Here is a 19,984-nt window from a genome sequence, read left to right as displayed (position 1 = left end):
GTATCAGATGTTTTTAGATGCATTTTATATATCTTGAGTATCATATGGGTTGTTTTGTGTGTGTTTCGGGTGTTGTGGTTTGTTGAGGGGGAATCATTCATATTTAGTTAAGCTTCCCATACAATACTGCCCCTTACCATGATTTTACTATGATGAGGGCAGTTCCACACAAGTATCTTCTGCATCCTCCATCCAAAAAGAGCAAAAGAAGAAAAAGCAAACCAAAAGGCAATGGATGGCTAGTATGGATGTAGGGAAAATATAAGACCAACTACAAAAAACGCAAAAAGAATATCACCCCCAAATATAGAAACTGTGTGTGCTGTATATAACTTTTTTCTTGGGCATGTTATTTGTTTCGCATGTGTTTAGCAGTGTTGCAGGGTGTTTTGAATATGTTTAGCAGTATTGCAGGGTGTTTTGAAGATGTTTAGCAGTGTTACACTGTGTTTTGAATATGTTTAGCAGTGTTTTAAGGTATTTTGAATATGTTTAGGACGTCGTCGACGGTCGAGGTTGGGACGAGTAGGGATCATAGTGATGAACGAAAGAGAAGAGAAGCAGACCCTGGCAGGAATGATGATAAACGAACGAATGAAAGGAAAAAATTGAAACGGGGAATAAAGACGAACGAATGAGAGGAGAAAAGAGAAACAGGGATAATAATAGAGAAGAACGAATGTGAAAAAAGAGAATATAAGCTTTAACAATCTAACTATAGGGAGCTTAATTAAACTAGCTTTTTACGGGGGTCAGGGTGCTGCTGCTAGCCAGTGGATTGACATTAGTGTGGAAACCAGGAGGTAATACGGAGTAATGGGAAAGCGAGGGGACTTTTGTCATGTAGGAGGTAGGTAATGGCCTGGGTAGATGACGAGATGAAACGCGAGGGTCGAAAAACTAGGATACTTATATAAATTTGATAACATGACATCTTTCCCAACATTTCCTGTGTATTATGGTGTGAAAGTGTGTGTGTGTGTGAGAGAGAGAAGGTGTGTGGGGGAGATCTACAAAGTGATACAAAACGAAATAGGTTGAAAGAATAATAATAATAAGGGAATGGGTGAATGACCTACTGGCAACTTGCGGTAACAGAAGTAAACAAACCCAGCCTCACTCGGTCTTTGGTTGCCTGCCATCGCTCTGAAACGACTGAGGTTATTTAGCTCTTATTCATACAAACATCGAATACAAACGCAAGGATACGTGTAGATAAGCCCACTGGAGACTATAGGAAGGTTGTAGGCAGGCTAGAAACACCGGTATTATTTTTATCAGCCGGTGTTTGGTTTCTGTGATTTCCTAAGTGAGTGGTGTAGCCAATGCGTGACTCGAGAGATCGTGGCCAGATAAGCTGTGTGAGACTGTGAGGCAACTCGGGTTACTGGTTACGGTGCCTGACTGCCTGTCTAATCTCTGGGAAGCAAGTTACATAGTGGTCTTGTCTGTGTTAGTGAGGGTTGCTGGGGTGACGTGAGTAGTGCTGCTCAGATTGGCAAAGGTGCTTGTATAGGAGTGTACAGAACAGGAAGGTCTTTAAGTTTTCCATTGGTGTTGTCTCTGTTAGTGAAGTGTATTAGCGTGGGAGTGACTTGTATTTCCATCTTCCTATGACCTGAATTAATTTAAGTTAAGAGGGTAGGTTTCTAGATATTTGTCCCATTCTTTTGACTAACACTCGGATCTGCAAAGGGACTGGCATCTAAGTGGGCCTTTTTGATTAGTCTTACTTGCTGCCCATCATCAGATCTTCCCTCTTACATAAAAAAATAATATAAGCTTTCCTAACCCACAACTTGCATGGGGCAGAGCTAGAGAGAGTGGGGTTAACCAGTGATATAATATTGCTTACCTGCAGATAATACATACATATGTATCTCAAAAATTACTTAGCTTTTCTTGATACTTGCCTTGGTAGAGAGGTAGTGTGATTAACCCTTTCAATACAGGGATGTACTTTTACCATGAGTTTTGGGTGTGATTAAGCAATTTTATTCTATGGAGGTCAGAAAGTGAATCAGTATTTTAATTCCCACAAAAGTTTCTGAAGCTGTATAAAATTGCCAAATAGTAACCTGAATGAATATAAAGATGCATCCTGGTACTGACTGGGTTAATGCAAGTATAGTATTTTTTAATGTTGAACTTGATTGGTGAATTAAGAATGACCCCTTGAAGCAGAATTTTGAGGTCCTAACAATATTTCAGGAGTTGGTGATTGGTTTACTAATACTTTGTTATTGCAGCAGTGGTTGCTAAGTATTAGTTTGTTCATGTGTTATCTGATAGCTTTCTTGTTTCTGCTTGTTGCTTCTCCCCATTCATCACTGCTGATATTAAAGAAAATGTGCTATTGTGCTTTTTAAGTGAAATATCAGGTGTGATGTGTTTTGGTGCTTCGTACTCATTTTGTAACCTTTCTATTTCTTCTGGTATTGTTTGTATACTTTAACTATTTATTTATTTATTTGCAAGTGTAATGCAAATGTGTATCTGACTTGCATGTTTAGTTATGCGTGTGTCTTGTCTGATTACCCCAAGAACATCATTAGTTTAATAATCCTCCACTGTTGCATGATTTTAAGACCAAACTAAGCATTTCTATGTAACTTTGGGTTGAATTGCTATGCTCTGTACCCTTATTTCATCTTGCAGACTGTGGCCTTGTTACTTTTCCTTTTTTTTTTTTTTTTTTAGGTTCACTGTATCAGTTTAAATAGTGATATAAAGCATATTGGCTTTGTGGAAACAAAAAAATTACTGTTTATAATTCTGGTTCAGGTTTTTTTGCCCTACTTCTTTGATTACTTAGTTCTCAGATTTATTATTCTGATTCCTTGAAGCATTACGTATTGTCTCATTTCACGTGTTCTGCCACGTCGCTAAATGGCAGAATCATCTTGTGTTTGTGGAGTGCTTGATGTCTTGAATACAGCAGTTGATTAGTAAGGGATGGAGCATTTGATTTCATCCTGGCACGTTTTTTCCTTCAAGAGGGGATGCTGGGAAAGATTGTCACTATTTTCCCGTAGGTTTGTGTTGGAGAAATGTAATTACCAGTATTACAGAGGATTCCCTGCTTATGTGTTAATAGCCAAACTAGCGGCATTCACTGTGTTTAGAGGAGAGCATTGTAGGTAGCAACATCTATCTCATCATCTATCTTTTTATCTCTCCACTTTCCTGTCCCCAGTAGCTGTATCTTTGATTAAACATATACTGAAGACAGGGTGCTCACATCCTCACTTGCTGTCACTCCTATAAGCATTCCATCACATCTTAGCCTTTAAACCACCAGAAAAGAAAACTCTGTACCTCTCTACACATTGTCATTCCATACACATTCCCTCACATTTCACACTGTAAACTTCTAAAAAACTTAAGCATTCTGTCACATACCAGCCTCTAAAACACTAGAAAAGGAAACTTTGTACCTCTTTAGACATGGTCACTGTCACTTCCATACACATTCCCTCACATTTCACCCTGTAAACCTCTAGAAAACTTAAGTATTCTGTCACATCTCGACTTTTAAACCGCTAGAAAAGAAAAATTTGTATGCCTCACTGTCACTTGCATAAACATTCCCTTACATTTCACCTTGTAAAGCTCTAGAAAACTTAAGCATTTTTCACATCTCAGCCTCTTAATCACTAACAAAGAAAACTCCGTACCTCTCTGCAGATTGTCACTTCTATTTCTATACACATTCCCTCACATTTTACCCTTTAAACCTTAAGAAAACATAAGCATTCTGTTACACAATAACACTAGCAAACAAAACTCTGTACTTATCTATACACTGTCAATCCCACTTCCATAAACAATACCTCACATTTCACCCTGTAAACCTCTAGGAAAAACAAAAACTCTTTATCTTGTCATCCTCAAACTGTCCTCTACTTCTTTTAATAAAATATAGAACCAGTTAATATCCCAGCTCTCTGCCCAAACATCACAGTATATTTCCTCATCCTTTCCAGTTTCCAGCTAGTTTCTGAGACTCACTACTCATGGAAGGTCAGTTAGTTCTTCACGTGGTACTATTTGTCGTGTGGTCGGTGGGCGTGTACACAAATGCCTACCTTGACCCGCCGGAAAGATCGCCTCGCTATGACCTCTGGTACAAGCATTATGGGGGTCGCCTCAAATTCCTCACTTTTCTAGATGGAGTAAGTTGAGTGTTTTTTTATTTTATTTTTTTTTTATTTATTTTTTTTTTTAGGTTTTATTCCTTAATTTGTTAATTGTGTTCTCATTTTGTGTTTTTAGGTTCTAATGGAGTGGTGATGTGCTCTCATTTCTTCTTTTTTTCTAAGTAATGTACAGTTTCCTTTTCTTTCTAAGTTATTTTTTATTCTTTTGAGGAACTTACATGATTTCTTGATAAGCACTTTGTCTCTCCTCAGTTCCTATTTTAATTCCATGCATTTTCTTTTCCTTTATGTATTTTGAAATTGTATTTTTAGGTTAAAATTCTCATGCTTTTGTACAACCATATATAAACTGTAAATATTATCTGCCACAAATTTGAGTGACAATACATGTGATTTGAGGCAGTTCTTGGAAATATTGACACACAACATAGGTTTCATCATTACAATGTGTTTTGCTATCACGCCTGATAAGCTTCATTAAAAAATATAAAAAACAAGATAATGTAAGCTGCTCAAAATTCTAATCTTGTAAACTGGAGAGGTGATGTCACTGTTAGTACAGCCAATTACCTTTCCACAACAAGCACAGCTCTAACACAACTGCTTGCCTTGCTTGAAATTAGAAGTGGGAATTTTTTTTATGACAGGCTAGTAACAATCTGTTGGAGTGTGTAAAGATATGCACAAAGGGGGGCTTATTGATAAAAGACCCCACACATAACCTTTGGACAAACTCTGATATGAGGTGATAGTATAGTGGTGTAGTGGTGGTAGATTCAAGGCCACCTGAAGTCCAGCTAACCACGGCAATCAGTGTGGTGTGATTGGTGAAGTTTTGTGTGATTAGAGTATTTCATCAAGGGTTTGGTCTACAGGGTTTCTTCTTACAGCTTGACATTTTAGATAGATTGTGAGTGGTGACTGAAGTACATGTGTTCTGGAGGCATCAGTGTGTATCATCCAGAGAAAATACTGCCAAGGAAGAAGAGAACACTTAAGACATATAATGACTGGAAACCTTAAAAACTGATCTAGAAAGGGAGGATGAAAGCTATATAGTGCAGGAGTAAATGCCACTTGTCTGTTGGTGATCTTTGTGCTTAGTAATATGTGTCGTGTTTCAGTGACTCTTGAATCAGATACTCAGTGGTTTGAAGTAAGGTTACTTTCACTGACAGGTCTCTTTGTCATCAGCTGTGCAAAGGGTGGGCATTCAGTTATAAAGCTGCTGTTTGCCATGATAAGGAGAAATTTGTTGTTTGGTAATCAGTGCATGATAAGCAACAAGTGTTATCTCCAGGTGACAGAATATGTGCATGTTGTAGTCTGTGTCAGGAAGTGGTATGGTAGGTTAGTGTGTTAGTGTTCGCTGTGTGTTGCCCTTTGATTCTTCACTGAGGCTGCTGCTCTTCCTCATCAGTGACCAGAGTGTTTTGTACAAGAGATCTTGATGGCACTGCTATGTTTTTTGCTATGCCCAAGCTTGATTCAGTTGCCTTTTTTCATGTTTAGGCATGTCTAAAGCCTGTCTCTGATACATTTTTCTTGTTCCTTCAAGTATTTGCTAGCATGCTGTTATAGTGTTTACTTTCATATCCACTGACTCACTTACCATGGAGTTTCAGTGTTTTGTGGGTGAAATTTTCATATTTCCTCATACTTCAGGAGGTTATATTAATTTTGTATCTGTACATTTATTTCTGAAATAGAAATGCATCTTTTAGCTTATGTGATGGTAGAGTTTTGGATAGTTATTGAAATTATTTGGTGAATCATATTAATCTACAGAAAATACACATTTTTTCCATTTTTAAGAAAGTAACAAAGATTTTTAAGAAGGTATTGTGCTGTGTCCAGACATGACTACAAACCAGTCTTTTCCTGCCCAGTGAGTGTAGTTATTGGTTTTAGGGTGGCAGACAGGATGGAATTTTGTAATACTCAAGAGAGTAACAATACAGAGTGGAGTGGTGGAGTAACACTCAAGAGTAGTGATGGAGTAACAATACAGATTAGTGGTGGAGTAACAATGCAGAGTAGATGAGATGGATAAAGCAAACAGAGACAGGAATGAACTGTGACAGATTGATGGAGTGATAGGTAGTTATTTAGAAGAAAAAAAAGCAAGATACATTAAGCACCTCATATTCTATTTTGTACCTGGAATTTTGTCAAGCCAACACTCAATACTTGGACTCCTTTTACCTGCCGTGTCTAAAAACATGAAAATAACAAACTCAAGATAAAGATGTGTCATTTAGGAATTTTAGATGGTGATGGAAGGAATTGGCTGCACTAACCTAACCTCTAATGCCTCCACTTGTCTTTCTTTCAGTATTCACAGTTTAACACATTTTTTAACGCCAGATAAGAAAAATATTAATAGGAAGCAATGGGGGCTCTTCCAAAAGGCTACCATGCCCTTACTTTCTTTGTTTATGCCTTTGGTCTTTATTTTGACCACTACAAACTCATCATCCCGGCCAGCTCCAATAGTTACCGCTTGACACATCAAATCATTGGCGGCCGCTGGAAGTACTTGACTTACATCGACTTGGTAAGGATGCAACGCCACCCTTTCACTGGGGGTCCCGCTGTGTATTGCTTCTTTAGTCATTTATTTATTCATTGCTGTGTTTTCTTTTTTTTTTTTCTTTTTTTTTCATTTATTTGTTTATTTATTTATTTTGTTTATTTATTTATTTTTTCTCCACATGTCTTTTTCCCCACATATTTATAAAGATTTATATAAGTACTAAGGTTATTTTTGTTGTTAAATCTTGATATTTTCTTTTGTTTTTTCTATAGTGTTGCTTTTTTATTCTCTCTTTTTGTGTGCTACAAACTTTTCATATTTGTCATAAAGTGCAGTACAGTTATGAGTTTTTCTCTTCATTGTCTTTTCCTCTCTTTGGTAGCAATTCTCTGTCCTGTCAGCAGCACAGATAACTATAACTCGGTGTTAACCAAATGATGAACCTTGATCTTTCAGTATTTTTGATCTGCTGATTAAAGCAAATTTGAGCAGAGTTTGAAAATCGTACTTAGGTTTTATAACCTGCTAATTTCACATGAGAATCACTATTCAGTGGGTGGCCATTGTATGCTCTTTTATTTAATTAGTTTTATCATTATTCAACATCCACTATAAAGTCATGTACTTCTGAATTTTCAGACACCCTTTCTTCTTATTCTGAAAAATCAAGGATCTGTCTTGTGGTGCAGATCAAATCAGATACACAACACCACCTCACTCATGTCATGCACCACATTGACAAACACAAACTTTATAAACTGTCGAGGCACAAAAACACCTAAACTAGTAAATTTGATCAGGTCCTTCACTACTGGAAGAGTCAGAACTTGTGTACATGTGCCGCTCACCCCAACAGGTCCTGCAGTGTAGCTTCTTTGGCCTGTGTGTGCTGAATGACCTGCTCGGCTCAGAAACTGTGGTGGCGAACAAGAGAAGTTTCCTGCAGAAGCTTCGGGACTTTGTGCTCACAACGCTGGTGGTTCCTCTGGGAGTGGTGAGGCTCTGGTGCTCTGTGTGTGTTGCTATAAAGAACAGTGAACCTCAGTGGGCTCTTTTTTTATTGCTGTTTTGTTGCTCTTGCCTGGTGTTCCTCCTACATTAACTCCTTCAGTACTGGAACACATTTTTACTTGGAGATATGTGTATGATAGACATTATTGACATTAGGAAGAGTCATTGAAGGTCAGATTTATGGCCACAATCTTCACTATTTTAATCTCCCACATGAGTTTTGAAGTTGTATAAAATGACCAAATAGTAAGCAGAATGAATATGGAAATGCATCATGGTACTGAAGGGTTAAAGATGAATAGATAGTGTTGAGATATAGCTACTTGGAGATGTGCTGTCTGAAGTTTGAGATATAAAGTAATTACATCATGAAGTTAAGTTACTTTCACATCTAGAAATTGAGGAGGAACTCCCTTCCTTATAGTTCACCTTGCTCATCTTCTGGGGGCTAAGTGCTGTGGACAGTGAATATAGCACCTTTGTAACTCTAGCACATCACACTCCACATGCTAACACACTCCTCTCCTTACAGTTCATCCCACTCATCTTCTGGGGACTGTATGCTGTGGACCGAGACCTCATCTTCCCTGTGTCTATGGATGCCTGGTTCCCGAGCTGGCTGAACCATCTCATGCACACGCTTCCCCTCATTGCCTCTCTGCTGGAGGTGGTGTTTGTCAATCATGTGTACCCCCGTGGCCGCATCTTGTATATCCCAATCATTGTGGCCTCAGCCCTCTATGTGTCTTGGTGAGTTAGAGAGTTTGAAGTTCTTTGTATTCCTCTCATGTTTCTCCGTTTTGTAAACACGTATCAAATTAAGAGGAATAAGAACTTGGATGCAAATGAGAGAGGTTATGAATAGCAATCTTTTAACTTTATCTTCCTCTCTGTTTTCTTGATCATCTTTCCTCAACTGGTTTTGTTTTTTTCTAGACTTTTAATTGGTTTCTGGTCCTTTCTTCCTATTACATGATTAAATTTTGTGTTTTTGCCTTCTAATCACTTCTATAATACATTCTACTCCTGTTTTCCTGACTTCTTCATTTAATACAGAGTGATTCTATTAACCACCTCAACATTCTCATCTCTGTTCACCTCATTCCAGGCTGTGTTTCATTGCATACTATGGAGGCTTCTGGGTCTACCCAGTGTTTGAGGTGCTGGACTTCAAGAGCCGGGCTGTGTTCATGGCCTGCCTGGTCCCGCCTAACCTCTTCTTTGTGTTCCTCGGCCAGAAGCTCCACACGGCCATCTGGGGTGAGTGGTGAAGGGTTTGTGTACTGAATTGTGTGACTAGTTATTGGTGCTAAAAATAATGTATGAAGTCTTTATAAGCATCTACAAGAAAGAGAGGAGTTAGAAGATTAGGTTTAGCAATTTCTAGTTTGTGTAGTCTTTAGAGGTAGCTGTTGAACAAGAAGTAATATCTCAAAATGGTTTGCAAATAGCAGTGAAGGAGTGAATGGTACTCTATATGGAAAAGAATGTGGCATCTAATTTCTTGTACTTGAGTTTTACCTTTAAATTTCAGGTTCAGGTAAGAGTTCTTCCAGACGCAGAGGCAAGAAGGACAAGTCACAGTAGAGAGACACAACGCGGGGACAAAAAAAGCTGAGGTGCAGAAAGTGTTGAGTGGTGCAAGTGTGTAGTAATAATAAGGTTGTTTAGCTCGTCCTTACAACCACCAGGGACTGAGGTAGATACTTTAAATCAGGTACAAATGAGAAGAAAGACCTAGAGTGTACTTTTATATTGTATTTAACTCCAGCATTCATGACTCAGGAGGTTCAGTTGTTGCTGCCGTGGCCTGTAGTGAAGGGATGGGCACGGCTAGTCATGTAAGTGTGTGTGTGTGTGTGAATGGCATTGTGGTTGCTACTCACCAGACAATCTTTCCTCTGAAGTGATGTTTTTTTAGTCATCATGTGTCTATGTTTTCCATTGTCCTCAGTACAGTAAATGGGATTGATTGGGATGTCAGTGGTGTTGATTTTTGGGTCAGTGAACACATGCTGAAGGGAAAGATGGTGTGATGTGAGTTCTCAAGTTATGAACAGTGGTTGCTACAGAATCACTCTCTCAAATAGTCTTAAGATTTGTTGGTAACATTCCAATAATTTTTAGGATTGCTGTTCCTTCCTCCCTTACCTTAGTATCCTTGTGCTATGGATTTATAGCATCAGATATGTAGAGTAAAACTTTGAAAGTCTGTTGGCTTTCATTTTGTTGTTTAGTATGTTGTAAATTTTTTGGCACTTGTAAAGTTTGGTGGAGTCACAAAAGAAGTTCATCCTTGCAGTATTGCTTCAAGTTCATATTCACAATTTGGTTCAGGTTCTTTCTGACAGTTTTGATATAAAAATAATTGTTACACACAAGTACGTATTAACCTTTCCATGTGTTTTTGGAATTACACACGTTATGAATGAAACACTTGGCATATTCAAGTTACAATGAAGTAAGTGCCTTCACAGCAACCTTCAGGACAAAATTGTGAGCTGGGTGGCTCTGTGCCTGGCTTGCACTCTACAGGTTGTCAGTGGCCCTGACTCACTACAGTGTCTAGGTGGGAGAGGTGGCACATTATCACAACTTTTCCTGGCACCATAAGACTTCATATTGCCATTACTGTCGTTATTAATTCTTTTGGAACAAAACTACTCCACCAAAAAGATTACATAGTGAAATCATAGCTATCTAACCTGCCATTAGATATAATTGTTACTAATGAGCAAAACAAATTCTTCATAATCATTGAAGTACTCTATGAAGTTACCAATTGCTGCTTGTGCTCATATTCCCATTATTATATAAGAAAGACGGGCTTGTAACTGTGACGCTGAATTAATTGTATTGAAGAAGGTGCTGGAAAACAAAGTTGCGTACATTAGTCATTAACATTCTCTACAACTGCATGGAAGACTTATTTGTATGTTATTAATTTAAGATTGTGCTTCAGATGTTCAGTGTGTCGGGGTTTTGAATGAAGTCAGTCAAGGAGGAATAAAGAACAATGAAGAACTGTTATGTTTATTATGAACATCAACACAAGAGATGGACAGCAACAGACCAACCTCCTCTTCATTTCTCTTCTTCCTTTTTTTGCCTTTCATTCTTCTCCTGCTCCTCCTCCTCCTCCTCCTCATTCAATGGTCTCTTCCTCTTTCTTGTTTCTCCTCCTCCTTCCATACAGTTTTTCTCTTGTCTTCTTTCTTTGTTTTCTTCTTGGCTTTCTTCTTGTCTCCCCTGTACCTCCCTTCGTAACCAAGCATAAGGTGTTTGAACTCAGTCTCTCTCAAGAAAAAAAACTAAAGAACCTGCTTGTTAAATAGTAATAATGTACACTAAACCAAAACAAGGACAAAGAAATTAAATGATTGAAAGGGAATTACTACCTGAAATAGATCAAAAGATATTAAATTATTACCTATGATCTCAATAATAGGAAAAAAAGTGAACTGGTAATAGAGCATCTGAATAAGATGCTAAATGGTGACAAGAGATAAGTGATGCAGACCAGTGAGGAAATGACATCAAAAGGAGAGGAAAAGAGATTCACTGAGGAATTAATTATTGATGAAATTCCCTGTCTTTACTTACTTCAGGAAAATAATAGTTTAGTGAGTAAAAGCAATGTACTTTCTGTCTAGCAAATGAAGCAAAGAATATCATAAGTGAATATAGAAATGGTGTGGGTTCATGAGTATTAATGAATAATATGAATGATAAAGTACTGTGTAAGAGACCCTGATAATTATTTATGTTTATAAAGTGAAGGAGCAGACACTCACACATTGACTTCCTCTGTGGCTGTGCCAATGTCTCTCCTGTCCACCACTGCACGTTGTGCCAAGGCTTGCATCTGATATGCAGGCTCCCTGGAGAGAGAGAGAGAGAGAGAGAGAGAGAGAGAGGTAAATACAGTTTTGGTATTGGTTTCATACAAAATAATGATGGACACAAAACTATGCCATAAAGAGAGAAATAGAGTTTGAAATTAGAAACAAAAAGGATAAAAACAAAGATTTAGCTGAAAGAAAATGAGGAATACATAAATTCAGAAAACATGAAATTATAATTATTTGTTTGGTGTGATTCAAGGCATCACAACATCCTGGTCATGTGGCGCAGGAAATTAGAACACAACAAAAGTGACTTACTGTACATCCGGCCTGGCTGCCTCCTCAGTGTTGGGTGCATATTTGTTGATCCATGGAAGGGGCTCGGCACTTCCCCAGATGACGAAGACAATAGCCCCTGCCAGGTACAGCACCCCACTCACCCAGAACACCTGCCGCCACTCCTCACGACTCCCCTGGTGGTGGTGGTGAGCAGGGAGGGAGAGGGAGAGAAAATTATAAATCTGAAAATCTCTTGACCTTTCCAATTACAAACAATTTTTATAAAAACAAAATCAAAGAAGCAATCAAAGAAAATTAACAATAGGCTACTTCTGAAAATTTCTCAAGAAAATGTATAAATCCTATGAATGGTAATGCTAAATATCCCCTGATAAAACATAGTAAAGTTAAAGTAAAGGTTAATTCTAAAAAACAAGCAAATAATAATTCTAGTTCCAAGACAAACTGTTAAACTGAAATTATTCTGAAAAGAAAAAAATAGAACTGACAGAATATTTGTGACCAACATTATGTAATTATTATGTGTTTATGATGCTAAAGTGTTACCCACAAAGACAGAAAACTGTGAAAGTTCATAAAAAGTTCTCCATGTAATGATTTAATGGCAGGGTGAAGAGTTAAGAGTTAATCACCACCACCAACATTCACTCATACTCGGCATAGGCTTGAATATTTGTATACAAATCGTCACACAAAAAGGAAAATATATTACAGTAAATATATCATAGAATGTGAACTATGTGCCAGGGAACGATTGGTAAGATTTTGAGAGTCTAGATATGAACATTAAAACAATTAGCTATTATTCCCCCTCCGCGAAAGTCTACGGTGACGACGTGCCGAATTTCATTTACTCTGCGGGAATGACTGCCACATTTACTAGCTCTTATTTAGACTCGCATTTACGTAACAACGGTAAATATATTTGAAATTTTATAAATGGTAGGAGGAAAAGGCATAGTAATAGTAGTAATAGGAATAGTAGTATCAATTATAGCCTAGCTGCTTTAAATAATCAGTATTGGTCGTGTGCTTCCCAGTCTACATACATCACTTGTTTTGTTATTGGTGGACTAAGTGGCTTACTCAATAATGGACACAGTGCTAATTATTTCCAACGCCTAGTAATGCGTGCTTCATAGAATCATAACACTTGAGTAGGTATATTTACCGTGGGCGTGAGGTAAGCCACAGCGATGGGCGCCACGAGTCCATTAAGGCCGATGAAGGTGCTGGACAGGCCGGCAAGAGTGGCGGCCCAAGGCGGCGCTAAATCCACGGGTGTGTAGTAGTAGCCGCCCACAAAGGCCGTGCAGTTGCCCACCACCACCACCAGGAGGAATGCAGCGGCAGCCCAGCGCCACTCACACCCGATCTCCACCACCACCAGGGGCGTCAGGCCGGCCAGCAGGAAACCTTTGCATCACATGGGAGGGAACAGTCACGGTGATGCTCTATACTCTATACTCTATACGGCAATTATTCTTCTCCTTACGGTTCTAGCTATGCAAGATCTGTCCTCGCGGCAATAGCTGGTTCACTTCAGAGGATTAATAATTTTGTCTTAACTTCTTACGAAAAACCCAAACCCAGTGTGGTTATTCTATTTCGTTACTGATTTTCAAGAAGGTTGGAGTTTGCCCAGATGCGCTTTTAGGCATTAATGTGAACTGACTTTACTCCGCACTCACATTTCCTAATATTTCTACGATGTGGGTGAGGTAATGGCATTGTGTAAGTGGATCAGGCTACGGGTTGTGCGTTCATGTGTGGTGCGATGCTTGGCGTGGCTGAGGTGCGGCGTGCGTGGCTCACCGGCCGTGTTGAAGACCCTCTTGATGGTGGTGAGAGGCATTGCTCGCCGCCGCAACATGTCCACCACCACGCCAGTCGCCACTGACACGGGCACCTCCAGACTCCAGGGCAGAGAGGACATGATGCCGTTCTGAGGACACACATTTATAAGCTCTAGTCAACTCTAATTGAGAGTTTCAAGAGTGTTTTTATGATTCTAGAAACAGCTTAAGGAGATTATGAATGTCAATGAAAGTAAAAACAGACAATGACTGGTTATTTTTGCCCTTTGAAAATAGTCCTCATGAAAAAACAGCCGCTCAAGATACGAACCCCAGACATTTAAAGGAGCTGTATTTTGGTGAATAAATGATGGCCGAACCTTCACACAGCGTACCCGTGACCTTTAAGGAAGACTGGCAAAGGCGAGAATCGTTAAATCACCTCCTTAATGGAGAAGCCAAACACATCACGTAGGAACAGCGGCTGGTGGAGCGTGAAGGCGAAGTACCCGAAGGTTCCTAAGGCGCTGGTACCCATGAGTGCCCACACCGGCCCGCTCCTCGCCAGCTTCAGCCACGCCGATTTTTTGAAGGATGTCCCGCTTATGTTGATCTTCGTGCCGTGGTGCTGGAAATACCTGCAACATAGAACAGAAACCAACACATAACACAAACAACGAAAAATGCAATGATCTTTTAATCCATTGATTGCTTTGGCTTAAAAGAGTGCACGGTTAAAATTTAATGTATAGTTTTGAAGTGCATCAACGACAGCGAAAAAACACATCGAATATTTCAAATCCTCTAGCATTTGCATGTACTTTTTTCATATTTGGTAGATAAAGTATAAAATTAATCGAATGAAGTAACAATCATCGTAAGCAGTTTATTCCAAGCTATGCCTTCCTACAATCGTACTTGATCTCCTCCTTAGATATGAGTGGGTGTGCCGCAGGGCTGTTATGGAGCAGAAAGGCTGACACAATGGTCCACAGCCCCCCTGCAGCCCCCATCAGGTAAAACACGGAGGGCCAGCCGCCCCAGGGACCGTGCAGGCAGAGGCTGGACACGAGAGGGTGAGCCACCATGACGCCTAGGGGAAAGCCGATGTAACTGATGCTGGTGAGCATACTCAGGTCACGCCGCGACCCCCACCGCGCCAGCAGAAACTGGTGTGCGTTGAGGCCCATCGCCTGGCCAGGAATGTGTGTGGATGTTACAAGGATGGATTCTTGATCTAATTCACTATTATTATTATTATTATTATTATTATTATTATTATTATTATTGTTGTTGTTGTTGTTGTTGTTGTTGTTGTTGTTGTTGTTGTTGTTGTTGTTTTGTTGTTGAAAATGTCTTAATATCTGTTTCTTATCTGTCATCATTTACGTATGCATGTACATTGTGTACTTATGTTGTGCCTTATATAGTTTTCCATGTACACCCACCACCAGCGCAAACCACGCCCACCTCAGCGAACCCCTGCAACACCCTGACGGCATAGAGGACAGCGTGGTGCGTATAGGCAGCAGAGGGGAGGAGAAAGTTAGAGGCGGCGATGGTGGCCACGCTCAGCAGCATGAACAGCCTCCCGCCCCACCGGTCCACCGCCAGGCCCCCGGGGAGGATGCCAAAGATGTACCCGTAGAAGTAGCTGGACAGTAGGTGGCCCTGAAGAGTCTTGCTCCAGGTGAAGTCCCGCGAACGTCGCTGAAGGGGATTGGAAGAGGAGTTATGTGCTATACGCTTTGATTTGTTTCGGGTGTTGCTCTCTGTGTACTCGTCCGCCGTCTGACTACTGGTGTAGTGCGTGAGGTCAGTAAATCAGTCTTCTTGCCTACAGTGAATCTGACAGCCAGTGGGGAGCACACTATGAGGGTAACGTTCCTAATTACTCAATGGTTTAAAGTTTCCTAATCGTTGGTTCTGTATTATTTTCGTTAGTAAAAGGAGCGTCATCTGCCTTATCCTATACTTCCCTATTTCATACAGTTTCGAATCCCTTCTGGCGCTGAGTATTGACACCACCACGAGACTAAGCTGATGATTGGCTCTACTCTTAAACATTCCCACTGCTGTTTTCTCTTTTGGGTCAATTAACAGCTATTTTTTCTCTGTATTTCGTGTAGTTACCCCAGTATGTGTCCTTCTCATCTATTGTGGAAATGTATCGAGTCACAACGCTACAGCAAGGCCAGAGATCACAAGAGTGCAAATTCTATCCCCGTGAAGCTACCGTGAGCCAAGAATCGAACCAAGGAAGCTCGATTCACTTTATTCCATGTGAATCTATCATCTCTGGATTAAACTCGTAATATTTAAACCACGAGACAGCACTGCACGCGTAGCACCAGAAAAGGCTCCTGGACCACCGTAAACTTGTAAGTGAACGCTCAACTTTCTCTTTTAACTCATTCTTTCGGTACTATTCGACACACAGTTCATGAATCACAAACTACTCTAAACCAGTGCCTTTAGTTCCGCTGTCTCTGAACGTTAGATCAGCTAGACATAGGAAAATCTACTCTATTGAACGTATTTTAATTTTGTGGGTGCATGAAAGTGTTTGTGCTGTGTTTTTAATGTTGAAAAGTGTTCCGGAACGTATTTTTAACATGAGTTTTAGGTGTGATTAAATAATTTGATTTACATTAGGAAGGGTCTATGGAGGTCAGGAGTTTAATGGCCAGTCTTCACTATTTTAATCTCCACATAAGTTTCTGAAGTTGTATAAAATCACCACATAGTAATTAGAATATATGAAAACGTGTCTTGGTACTGAAGGGGTTAAGTCTCACGGGTGTATCTAGCCTCATAACTCTATACCTGTGTCAGAACCAGCGTCTCCTCCCCTGTCCCCTGTGAATGCGGGGGTCTGCACGTGTGGTGAGTGAGCTTGTCCGTGATGTTAGTTCCGTAGGCGAGAGATGACGGCGGTGGGAGCTCTACCATGCACACTAGGGTCATGGACAGGCTCATACGGGCCATCATGAGCTGCACAGTGGCCAGCATCGCGAGTATTGTGGTCCAGAAGCGCCATGATTTGAACAGCGGGCCTGGAAGAAAGGAATGGGATGGTTATTTTCACCAGGATATTGGAGAACGTAGATATGTTCACCACCACCACCATCACCGCCACTGCCACTATATCCTCCTCTACCAATGATGCGTAGGAATGTAAGTGTTGTTGTTGTTGTTGTTGTTGTTGTTTTCGCAATTACAAATATCAGTCTGGCGGGAGTTATAATATTGTTGCTAGTAGTAGTAACAGGAGAGGGAGGAGGAGGTGGAGGAGGAGGAGGAAGAGGAGGAGGAGGAGGAAGAAAAGGAGGAGGAGAAGGAGGCGTTAAAAAAAATATATGATTATAGTCCACGTCTATGCAATGATAATATGCTAGAGAGAGAGAGAGAGAGAGAGAGAGAGAGCCGTGACATCTATAATTACAGGAAGAAGTGACGTGTCTTAGTAGCATTACGTAACGGAGAGGCTGTGATCGATCTGTTACTGAGAGAGAGAGAGAGAGAGAGAGAGAGAGAGAGAGAGAGAGAGAGAGAGAGAGAGAGAGAGATGATACGTAGAAAGATATAGACCATAATGAACAATAAAAGCGAAGAGAAAGAGAGAACATGTAAATTAAAAAGAAAAACGTGACAGATACAAAAAAAAAAAAAAAAAAAATTAAGAATAAAGAATAACAAATAGAAGGAAGAAGAAAATAATAATGAAAATAAATGAAAAAGGAAGAACCACAAAAAAAAAAACGAAAGAAAAGACGTCTTAAGTTAAAACCACACACACACACACGCACACACACACACACACACACACACACACACACACACACACACACACACACACACACACACATCTATCACAACTTTTAATGCCCAAACTAGCCTTCGATCAATAAATTCTCCTCCACATAGTGCCATAAAGAAAATATAACAGGCATACTAGACGCGGCACTCAGGTAGAAGACAGCTTGGTGGGGTTTGACGTGGGGGCTGCGTGCGGGTGACGTGGGGGTGACGTAGGGGTTGGGTTGGGGGGTTGACATGGAGCCGACAGGTGCGTGTGGTGGCAATGATTTGATGGTGAAACATTGATGCTCCTTCCTCTGCTATAGTCACTGTTATTGTAGGCAGTTCTTTTGACGGCAAGGCGAAAATATATGGAAGTGAATATCCTTTGTGTGTACGTTTAATTATGATTTTTTTGTTATTGTCCTTTGTACGTACAGTTTATTCTGATTCTTTTATGTATTTTTGTGATTGTACCTATTATATGAATGAATATCTTTTTGTCTCTACGCTTTATTACGATTTTTAAGCATTTTTTTTTTTTTTACCCTGTATGTGAATGAATTCGTACGGACGAGTTTTTTTTTTTTTTTATTATTTTTATGTATTTTTGTTAATGTACCTATTTTGTGGATGAATTTTCTTTGCATGTACGGTTTTTCTTATTATCGTATGCATTTTAGTTATTGTACCTACTATATGAATGAACTTCCTTTGCATATATATATATATATATATATATATATATATATATATATATATATATATATATATATATATATATATATATATATATATAATTTTTTCTATACATTTCCGTTCTTGTACCCAGCTCATTTGTGATACGACAGCGAAATTTTACGTGAGTTTATTTATTTATTTATTTTTTTCATTTACGTTCCTGATTGTCGACAGCTTTACGCGATGGAAATGCTTGGTTCTATTGTCGTTCTACTAGAGAGAATAAAATCCTATATAATCTTTTAAATATTTGAATACTGATATGAAAATCGTGTTTTTTATTCTTTTTTTAACGGATCAATATAAGGTTTGATTTATGGCCTTTTTATATGAATATCTGTATGGGAGTCTTTCGTCATGTTCTTTTCCCTTATATCCGTCACTTTCTATCTTCCCTTTTTATATGAGGAAGCATTTTCATATCAGTGGCATAGTGAGTAGTTGCCGTAGTATTAGTATTAGTAGTAGTAGTAGTAGTAGTAGTAGTAGTTACAGTAGTAGTGGTGGTGACCAAGAAGGTTTGACCGCAATCACACGACACTAACACCTATAAACCAATGATAACAATAACATTACACGCAATAAAACAAAGAAACACACACACACACACACACACACACACACACACACACACACACACACACAATAACAATAACAATTAACACAAGTACTACTAACTAAATCAACTTACTATGACACTCTTCCACTTTATTCTCTCCCCTGCACTCCCACACTTCACCCACAATTTCTTCGGGCATGTTTCTGCACTCACAACTCTATTCCCCCACAAGGTTCAACGCTAGTAACCTCCGCCCACCACGCACGCGATCTGTAAACATTCCCTCGTACTCCAGAATCCTTACTTAGCCTTTTCCGTGGCTCTTCAGTGACACATGCGCCCTTCACCTCCCGTGCTGGCTAAAAAGGTTACTCGGTCACCTCAGAAATGCCGTGTCTTCTCAATTTGTGTTGTGGGGTGTTCTGTTCTTTGTTTTTCCTGGTTTCTGTTGCTGTGTTTGAGTACGTATGATTTTTTTTTTTTTTTTTTTTTTGTGCGTATGTGTGTGTGTTTGTATGTCTTTTTTCTTTGTGGTTCATATTTTTTGTTTTTATTTTTTTTTCTTGGTATCTTCTTTTTTTTCTCTTTTTTCTTTATATACTTATTTGTATTCTTATTTTCTTCTTCTTCTTCTTCTTCTTCTTCTTCTTCTTCTTCTTCTTCTTCTTCTTCTTCTTCTTCTTCTTCTTCTTCTTCTTCTTCTTCTTCTTCTTCTTCTTCTTCTTCTTCTTCTTCTTCTTCTTCTTCTTCTTCTTCTTCTTCTTCTTCTTCTTCTTCTTCTTCTTCTTCTTCTTCTTCTTCTTCTTCTTCTTCTTCTTCTTCTTCTTCTTCTTCTTCTTCTTCTTCTTCTTCTTCTTCTTCTTCTTCTTCTTCTTCTTCTTCTTCTTCTTCTTCTTCTTCTTCTTCTTCTTCTTCTTCTTCTTCTTCTTCTTCTTCTTCTTCTTCTTCTTCTTCTTCTTCTTCTTCTTCTTCTTCTTCTTCTTCTTCTTCTTCTTCTTCTTCTTCTTCTTCTTCTTCTTCTTCTTCTTCTTCTTCTTCTTCTTCTTCTTCTTCTTCTTCTTCTTCTTCTTCTTCTTCTTCTTCTTCTTCTTCTTCTTCTTCTTCTTCTTCTTCTTCTTCTTCTTCTTCTTCTTCTTCTTCTTCTTCTTCTTCTTCTTCTTCTTCTTCTTCTTCTTCTTCTTCTTCTTCTTCTTCTTCTTCTTCTTCTTCTTCTTCTTCTTCTTCTTCTTCTTCTT

At 39.2% G+C, this 19,984-nt stretch overlaps 2 protein-coding genes across 13 annotated transcripts; one reads left to right on the top strand and one right to left on the bottom strand.

Annotated features, from left to right (window-relative positions):
* Positions 1-1,078: 1,078 nt before the first annotated feature.
* On the top strand, positions 1,079-10,732 carry LOC123508685 (androgen-induced gene 1 protein-like). Of its 12 annotated transcripts, none has more exons than XM_045262532.1 (6): positions 1,079-1,160; positions 6,496-6,717; positions 7,553-7,690; positions 8,240-8,457; positions 8,816-8,967; positions 9,242-10,732. In XM_045262532.1, exons 2-6 carry the CDS (start codon positions 6,553-6,555, stop codon positions 9,292-9,294), a joined length of 726 nt encoding a protein of 241 aa, XP_045118467.1. In that variant the 5' UTR covers positions 1,079-1,160; positions 6,496-6,552; the 3' UTR covers positions 9,295-10,732. The 12 variants fall into 12 exon arrangements, with proteins under 12 accessions (XP_045118467.1, XP_045118477.1, XP_045118468.1 ...); XM_045262542.1 differs by lacking the exon at positions 6,496-6,717 and adding an exon at positions 3,987-4,175; XM_045262533.1 differs by having other exon boundaries at positions 1,120-1,641.
* A 643-nt stretch (positions 10,733-11,375) lies between these two features.
* LOC123508684 (uncharacterized transporter slc-17.2-like) lies at positions 11,376-19,222 on the bottom strand. The gene is made up of 9 exons (XM_045262531.1): positions 18,882-19,222; positions 16,475-16,704; positions 15,119-15,358; positions 14,567-14,841; positions 14,091-14,286; positions 13,668-13,797; positions 13,024-13,268; positions 11,871-12,025; positions 11,376-11,588 (listed from the first exon to the last, which is right to left on the bottom strand). The coding sequence occupies exons 1-9, from the start codon at positions 18,946-18,948 to the stop codon at positions 11,498-11,500; spliced, it is 1,629 nt and encodes a 542-aa protein (XP_045118466.1). The 5' UTR covers positions 18,949-19,222; the 3' UTR covers positions 11,376-11,497.
* Positions 19,223-19,984: the final 762 nt, after the last annotated feature.

This window comes from Portunus trituberculatus, chromosome 25 (genome assembly GCF_017591435.1).
Source record: "Portunus trituberculatus isolate SZX2019 chromosome 25, ASM1759143v1, whole genome shotgun sequence".
Lineage (NCBI taxonomy): Eukaryota > Metazoa > Arthropoda > Malacostraca > Decapoda > Portunidae > Portunus > Portunus trituberculatus.
Note: the sequence above shows the minus strand (reverse complement) of the source record. Positions and strands in the feature narration are given on the sequence as shown.

Bases quoted from the DNA above. Each gene is read 5' to 3' on its own strand.
- LOC123508685 (XM_045262532.1), top strand. From the start codon at position 6,553: ATGGGGGCTCTTCCAAAAGGCTACCATGCCCTTACTTTCTTTGTTTAT. The intron at 7,691-8,239 runs GTGAGGCTCTGG...CTCTCCTTACAG, and splicing joins TGGTGGTTCCTCTGGGAGTG to TTCATCCCACTCATCTTCTG. The intron at 8,968-9,241 runs GTGAGTGGTGAA...TTTAAATTTCAG, and splicing joins GCTCCACACGGCCATCTGGG to GTTCAGGTAAGAGTTCTTCC.
- LOC123508684 (XM_045262531.1), bottom strand. From the start codon at position 18,948: ATGCCCGAAGAAATTGTGGGTGAAGTGTGGGAGTGCAGGGGAGAGAAT. The intron at 14,287-14,566 runs GTACGATTGTAG...TCTATGTTGCAG, and splicing joins ATATCTAAGGAGGAGATCAA to GTATTTCCAGCACCACGGCA. The intron at 13,269-13,667 runs GTGAGCCACGCA...TGTGATGCAAAG, and splicing joins GAGGGTCTTCAACACGGCCG to GTTTCCTGCTGGCCGGCCTG.